This window comes from Mytilus trossulus, chromosome 10 (genome assembly GCF_036588685.1).
Source record: "Mytilus trossulus isolate FHL-02 chromosome 10, PNRI_Mtr1.1.1.hap1, whole genome shotgun sequence".
In the NCBI taxonomy this organism is placed as follows: domain Eukaryota; kingdom Metazoa; phylum Mollusca; class Bivalvia; order Mytilida; family Mytilidae; genus Mytilus; species Mytilus trossulus.
In genome coordinates, this window is record NC_086382.1 from 13,099,512 (window position 1) to 13,108,080 (window position 8,569).

At 31.1% G+C, this 8,569-nt stretch overlaps 1 protein-coding gene across 1 annotated transcript; it reads right to left on the minus strand.

The window, feature by feature from the left end:
- Positions 1-925: 925 nt before the first annotated feature.
- LOC134686876 (charged multivesicular body protein 2a-like) lies at positions 926-8,513 on the minus strand. Its single transcript, XM_063546699.1, has 6 exons — positions 8,388-8,513; positions 7,200-7,382; positions 6,348-6,527; positions 5,482-5,612; positions 4,744-4,805; positions 926-3,692 (listed from the first exon to the last, which is right to left on the minus strand). The coding sequence occupies exons 2-6, from the start codon at positions 7,371-7,373 to the stop codon at positions 3,562-3,564; spliced, it is 678 nt and encodes a 225-aa protein (XP_063402769.1). The 5' UTR covers positions 7,374-7,382; positions 8,388-8,513; the 3' UTR covers positions 926-3,561.
- Positions 8,514-8,569: the final 56 nt, after the last annotated feature.

The following is an 8,569-nucleotide window of genomic DNA, read 5'->3' on the forward strand; positions in this document are numbered from 1 at the left end:
ATTATTTATTGGCGATTTTTTGTATAAAGCTCGCGGTTGAACAAATTGAACATCGCTGTCATGAATAGTAACGAAGAAAATAAGTTTGAGATCGTTTATTAGGAAACTTTGGTAAAAAAGTTAGTTTCCAGGTTTTGGTGAAAAAAATAATTTGTTTTGGATCCTAAGAAAAAAAAATTGTTTGTTTCACCCTCAGCTGGCACTACATGTAATGCTAAAATTGAAAGAAAAAAATTGTTTTCGGTTTGTCGCTAAAAAAAATAATTGTCCTTTGCCAAAGGCGAAAAAAAAAGTTTGCACAGAAAAAAAACCCATAGCCCCCCCATGGATCAAATGGTTGCTGCCTAATTTGAAACCCTGTATCCAAATTGAAAAGATACGAAAATTTTGTCTTCTAATTCAAAATTGCCGCCAACAGCATGATCAGTTGTATGTAGTTGATTACGTATTGACGACATGTCACGACAAACAATATTCCTACGACTTTGGCAATATCGGAAATCTTAACTACTTGTCTTTAGAGATTTTCGGCAATTAAATATTTCATACATTTGTTCTTTGACATCTTAGCCAAAAGCTCAGGGGATAATAATTAAACTACATAAGGATTCCTAATGTGCTCTACTTCCTGTGCACCTTAAAACTTTTGGGAAAATCGACAATCATTTAAGGTTTTTCTGGTAATATTTTTTGTAATCCAGAATGAAAAGTATGAAAAAACTGTCCAATAAGTTATAAATGATGTAGTAGCCAGCTAGATTATAACAACGGCACGTATTTCAGCATTTATTGGGTAGCACACAAATCCAGGGTGCTCGCATAAGGCAGCTTAACTGCCTAAAAATGGTCAAGACATCTGTTTGATTTCAAAAAGACAAAGATTGGCAAATAACCAGTCAATAGTTTAAATATAACAAAAAAACTGTTATCTATAAAATGACTCTTTAATAATCACAATATAAAATTATTTACATAACTTTACACTATGATACAATATAACTATCAAAACAAATACAATAATTTATTTTAAAATAAATGAAGTAAGGAATTGATTTTCAACATTTCTCTGTATTAGTTTCAGAATTGTATCCATATACTTTTTTTGTAAGTTGATAACTAGGATTATATATATTCACATCTTGCAAAATTGTATTTGAGAATCAATACAAGATAGGATTTCAATACCAACATTTATCAAGAGTTATTACTTTGGATAAGAAGGAATCCTCATAGTACTATTTAGGAGATTACTGTATGGTATTTTAAACTCCGACAGCATCAATTGGGTATTTGATGGTCGCAAATGAAGTTTACTGGCGACGCTTTAGCGGTCACAGTAAACAGGTATTTGCGACCATCAAATCCCCAATTGAGGCCGTCGGAGCTTAAAATACAATATTGTTATCTCCATTCTAATGAAACTGACAGAAAAAAACATTAAAATATGTAATTAAAATCTGTCATATGGCGTCTGCACTTGCACGTATGCCCCATAGCATCAATTGTCAATTGATGCCATGTAAGAAAGTGATGTCATCCAATCAAAATGAACGTTACAAACGTTGCATTAGAATTTCAAATTGAAGAAAATATGAGTGTATTACTGACAGAAAAAAACGTTAAAATATGTAATTAAAATCTGTCATATGGCGTCTGCACTTGCACGTATGCCCCATAGCTTCAATTGTCAATTGATGCCATGTAAGAAAGTGACGTTATAATATCAAAATGAACGTTACAAACGTTGTTGCATTAGAATTTCAAATTGAAGAAAATATGAGTGTGTTATTGACAGAAAAAAATATTAAAATATGTAATTAAAATCTGTCATATGGCGTCTGCACTTGCACGTATGCCCCATAGCATCAATTGTCAATTGATGCCATGTAAGAAAGTGACGTTATCCAATCAAAATGAACGTTACAAACGTTGTTGCATTAGAATTTCAAATTGAAGAAAATATGAGTGTATTTTTAAAGATTGATTATTTGGGTTTAATGTCTTGGCTATATCACAGTGGTCAGTTTTTAGGGGTGGCTGGAGAGAACACTCATCTCAGTATAGGATACTGTCAATCCTAAACAAGTATGATTGGAGTCAAACACCTACCTGGTGAGGGGTTCAAACTCCCTACCTCCTGGTTGGCATCACCATGCAAGTGATACAGCAGATAAACTACTTAGACCATTTGGCTACCAAGGCTCAAGAGAGAAGGAAGAGAAACTATTTCTTGGACATAGTTATGTTGATTCAAAGTATGCATAATTTATAGAAGAAACAATGTTGGTTCTTAGAGGGTTTTCAGGTCCCTTCAGAACCATCCCACATCCAGTTTAATGAAAAAGCTCTTATATTTGTAGATTTTTCTTTTGTGTGGCACATAAAACAATTTTTTTCTCACTTTTTAAAATATTCAATTCAAATATTCTTTTTAATATTTTCTAAATTAAAATCTGAGGATCGTCTTGTCACTCTGCAAAACAAAAATACACTCAAGATTATAAGTTAATATCCTCCCTAGTAGTGAATTTTTAACAGATATTGTTAATAAATAAGGGGTTAGTTTCTGCATATTCCATACACATATACACAGAGGTTATAAATGAATAACTGTCCCCTATTTTCACAGTGATTCACCACCAAGAGTACTTTTGAACCAAATAACTGTGTTTGTACTGATACATATAGTTTAGCAAGAACACAGTAAAACAAATTTCAGAGATTGTATGGATAAAAAATAAATAACTTGAAGAAAAAAGGTCATTTTGGATGTGATTTGCAGTAATCTGAAAGTAAGGATATATGTTTGAACTTATACAACAGAAATGCAGCCTTAAAACATCTAGGTTTCTATATGTATAAAATTTGGCACAGTTACATTTTGAATGTTGTTGCTACCTTACTGTAAATGTATCAAATTCATTATGCCATCATGTCTAAAGTTAGAAATGCTTGGGAAAAATGTAATTTTCTTTCTGTAGATTAATGCACTAAAGTCATAGAACCAGAAAATGGAATAATTGATATGTCAGTTAAAATACAACTTCTTGGTTTATCAGAACACCAAGTGAAAATTACAGAATGCAATGTATACAATTTAAACATATTATGGCTCAAACTTTTTGCATCACCAAATAACAGGGGAAAATGCAGTTTAAAAATAAAAGAGGAATATTCAAGTCCCCCCCAAAACAAATAAAATAATCCCTATTTTGATTTATACCAGTGGGGGCCTTTTAGCACCATGGGGCTTTCTAAAATAGATTTTATAATAGATTATTTTAAACTAAAAGTCTGGTGTGATAGTTTACGGATAAGGCCAATGGTATTTCAAATCATTTGGCGCTAATTGAAAATACTGGAAGAACACTGTAAAAATTCTACAGAAATAACTGACAGATAATACAGATAATGCATTCCCAGAGCTCCTTCAGTTTATGCCAAGAATACATATGTGAAGATTAATGAATGATAAAATGTTCCCTATTGCACATGAACAGCTCTCTCATTCTACACAAATGTCATGCCCATGTACACCACAGCCGTAATATTATCACAGTTTCACTGTCGTCGTAAGTTTTCTAATCGTGCCTCTAAATCAGCATCAGCATCGCTTGGTCCTCCTCCAGCAGCCTGTGCTTGTGGTTGTTTTGTTGCCCCTGCTGCTAATGTTCCCCCTGTTGATGGCAAACCTGTAAAAATATAATTCAAATTCAAATTCAAATATTTATTGTCATATAAACTATGAACAATAAGTTTGTGACAAATAAAATAAACATACACAAAACACATTTAACAAACAAAACCATGAAAACAAAAAAAAGCAAAAAAGCAAAACAATCAATCTATATGATATATAAATATATTTTATAAATAAATCAAGAGTCCCCTGTCCTCAGTTCTAATGCCTGTTTAAAATAGGACCCTAAGCTTTCTACTTCTTTTGAGGTTGATGGACAGATATTTATTTTTTTCATTTTCTTGCCAGGACATAAAATCTGGTATATGTTTAATGCATGATAGATATAAGGTTTTTAAATCATAGTCTATATATATATTTATCCTCAACTATCTTTAAATAACATGTAAGTAATATGAAAATGGTAAAATATTTCAAATTTCATTTCTATAAAATGAACAATGATTAATTATTAAAAGATAATAAATACCTGATACAATGTAGTAAGTTTTAAAAGAAAAACCACTCGAACTAAACTAAAAAGGACCACTTGAATGATTCATACAGTACATTCATTCAGGATTATTTTGTTAAAAATTACATTTTGTGGTGTAGAGTGGATCCCATAGTGAGACATGGAGATTGTTGTTTTTCTTAAAATAAAACTCTAATTTCTGACCCTGTTATTTTTAACTCAACAATTTAAAATCTGTCAAATTTTGTAAAACCTTATTGTGTATTACTTACCTGCATTTCATCTTGATAAGGTTAAAACCCAAATCTTAATAATAGAAATAATAGACCTTATTGTGGTTTCACTTATTTTCATGGGTACCAATTTTCGTGGATTGAGGAAAACTTACACTTCCTTGGATATTCAATTTCCTGGTTTTGGTTAAGTCTGTATACAAGTCTATGGAAAATTTGTAATTAGTTGAACATTTAAATTCGCAGTTCACTTAATCCACAAATTCACCAATCAGTATCCAATGAGAAAAATGAATCCACAGTATATGACAATTGAGATATGAGTTGTAAACATAATCTCAAATAACAGAACTTACCTGATAATTCATCTGTTAATTGTAAACCTAATTCATCTAAAACTTGAGAAACTATTGCATCACTGAAAGAGAAAACAATAAGATATTGATAGTTTAGAACAATAATTTTAAGTAGTGTGTCCAAATTGGATCAGCATAATTTATTTGTGAACAAAATACCAAAAGAATGTATGAGGCATGTATATATAAATTAAAAAAAAGAGAAAGAAATGGAAATAATTTTATTTTACAAGCAGGCCAAAATCTAACTTGAATATTTTGTTTGTTCAATCCTGTGCTCCATGTTTTATTTGACCAAAGGTGTTGGAATTCAGATGATTTCATCAAGGATTGAAAAATAATAAAACAGTCAGCCTCATAAAATAGTAGCTTCTTTTCCCTGTTTTGGGTGTAAATGTCAACACTTCATAAGACATGTAAGACATGAAAGAAAAGCATAACAAACATAGTTACATTTCCTTTCTTCGCATGTTTATGCATAAACAAGAGAGGCTTTTACATAATTATGTACCTTGCCTTTCATTATTGGTAAGGCTAATATTAGTTTAGTATAATTTTTAGATTTAAAGGCTGAAAATTTCAAATGGCTTCAGGTAAATAAATCAATGTTTAAAATTTTAGAAAACTTTTTCATTAATATGTGCCATCAATGAATAATGTACTTTGAACTTTTAATTCCCATTTGAATGGTTTAACACTCATACCACATCTTCCTATATCTTTTTAATGTCACCATACCTTTCATCTTCATCGTCTTCATCACCCATAGCATCGTCTATAGCATCATTCATCATTTCTTCTTTCATTTCCATAATTTCTGATTGTTTTTCAAACTCCATCATTATCTTTTGGATTTGTGGAAGCTTCAACTACAGAATTAATACAAAGAATAAATTACTTTGGATTCAATTTAACTCATGAACATCTATTTCCATCCATGATTTGATAATTCATTTCAAATTATAAGGATCTATTATAAAAACCTTGGTATCATCTTTATTTCTATTTCTTAAACAAATAGTAGCATAAATTAAACCTTACTGTTTGAAAGCAGAGTAAATTACAAACAGGTGAACATTTACCAGGAAGCCTTCTGATTATGTTGATACAGGAATATACTTTTGTAATTAAGTTATTGTTTTTCAAACAAACAAAAAACTTGACTTATAGTTGTTAATTTCTGTGTCATTTTGTTTCTTGTAGAGGGTTGTCTCATTGGCAACCATACCACATCTTCTTTTTTATATTGAATAATTTTATGGATGTAGGTTTTTACTTTGACTTTGCTTTTTCATTCATTGTAGCAGTATTCAAATGTGATAAATATTTTGAAAAAGGAGATCTTGGAATATATGTCAATGAGACAGCAACCCAATCACTTAAAAAACCAAAGACTGTCACTTCATAATCTATAGGACAAGAGTCTTCAACATTTATTAGTTGTCAGTCTAAAAAATATGTCATTCAAGTACCAAACTTCCAGAGTCTATAGAAGTTGCAATAAATATAAAACATCAATCATTAATATGCTGACAACACCTCATTACATTTCACAAAATACTATTGAGACATGACATGAGACAACCATCTGGTTCCTGGTTTACCTGTTTGTTCATTGTTTGCATGGCTCTTGTAACACCTTTCATTGCATTGGCCATAGCATTATTTGATTTTAATGTCTGTATTTTTAGTGACACAGCCTGTATGTTTGCTCTCATCAAAATAAATTTCTTTACATAACGTCTTGTTCGAACTAAATCTTTGGCCATAATCTTGACAGCATCCTAAAAGAAAGAAACATATAAACATTTATTGCATGAAAGAACAATAAGTCATTCTTACATATTCCAAAAAAAAATGCATGGTACTTAACTGGACTAGCATTAAGATATTTTTGCTTCGCCTAGTTGAACCAGAAATGTATGATGTAGTTTTGTAAGAGCGATTTAGATTGATGATCAACATGAACTACAGGATTCTCTTGTTTTATACATGTACACAGCTGCATGTACAATATACTAACAATGTTGTTTTTTTGGTTAATTCAATTCTTTTGGGTAATTCTACCATTTTTTCTTGTATTTATTTTTTCATGACTGAGTATATCATGTATATACAATCCTTGTCTTCAGTTTACAAAAAATTGGAAATATATTATTTTGATGACACAAATGCATGCTAAGCAGAAAAACTATGCATATTATTTTTTTAGGTAAAATTGAGAATGGAAATTGGGAATGGGTCGAAAAAACAACATGACCAAAAACAGCCGAGGGTCACAAATGGATGACATCATCTCCTACACCTGAGTAAGCACTATTTTGATTATGTGTAAAATGTCTGAAAATTCTCTTCCTTCAATTATTTCACACTATTAAGCTTGAAAATTGTTTAACTATTGAAGGAGAATGTGCACATCAACATTAAAGCAGGAAGTAAAATTAATTTCAACAAACCATCTGGCCTTGCTTTGCCATTTTCTTAATATCAGCAATAACTTTCTTCTCTTGTTGTTCCATCTTGGCTTTTTCTCTATCCAGATCTCTCATGGCTTTGGTTAATGCCCTTTGATTCTGTCGTAACATTTCCTCTGGAGTCTTTTTCTTTCCAAAGAGCCATTCTAAAGGCATGTTGACACACTGGAAAACAAGTAAAATGTATGCCTTGAAAGTCGTGAAAGTAAGACTGCAAAATGAGAGTAAATGCACATAAGTATTAATAAGGCTTTTGTCAAGAATTGTTAAGAAAATACGAACCACAATCACTATAAAAACACAGCACCCAAGCTGTCAGAGTTCAAGCAGATACAAACATACATTGGTAGTGTTGTATTATAATATTTTATGTTATATCACATGCTTACTGGAATTAAAACTTAGTATGGACATTGCATCTTTACAGGGTACATGTATGTCCCATTGGATGCCATAGAAATATGGCGGTCACGTCTTGAAAGCTTAAATTAAATAAGTAGATGGTGCAATGTTATATTGTTTTTGATCTTGGTGTATTATCCTCGTCCATGCCGACTCATGTTTTTTTTTGGTCATGGTGCTATTAAGAATGATTGTATAAAATCATTTTAATGGCACAATTTCCATTGAAAAATATATAGTACGAAAATTACAAAATCATATGAGGTACCACAGGAGTTTGAAATCCTAGCAATAAGGGTGTAAAATATGCCAAACTCGACTATCACAGTAGAGCTTCTCTTCCAAGTTTGAAATCCTAGTAATAACGGTGTCAAAATATGCCAAACTCAGAAAAGCTCTACTGTGATAGTCGAGAATGGCATATTTTTAAACCGGTATTGCTAGGATTTCAAACTCCTGTGGAGGTATGCAAACTGACCATTGCTGACTATAAATATGAAGTGTATTGGCATAGTTATCACTCTTGTCGTTTCTTTATTTCTGACCCTATCCTTAGATTATTATTCATCAGTTTGGTGAAATAAAAAAGGCTGTTATTAAGTCTAATCCACCATAAATATATCTTCAGAAAAATACCTGTACCAACTCAAGAATTTGACAGTTCAGTTATAATTTGTTTGAAGTCTATGAGAATCAGAATGACACCTCAGTCAAAATTTGGTGTGTTTATCTTTTACTTCTTAACCATTTGTTCAACATTAATTTTACCTTTTAAATGAAAATTAAAGTTCTTCAACTGTAAAATACAATGTAACTGAGTTGTAAGGAATGAGTGACTCTGAGTCAGGAAATTGCTTCAATGTGTATTTTGACAATGACGTCACGGAGAATGTGGTTAGCCTTTAAACAAAATAAAAGTTGTGTTTATGTTTTTCATTTTTGTTAATTAA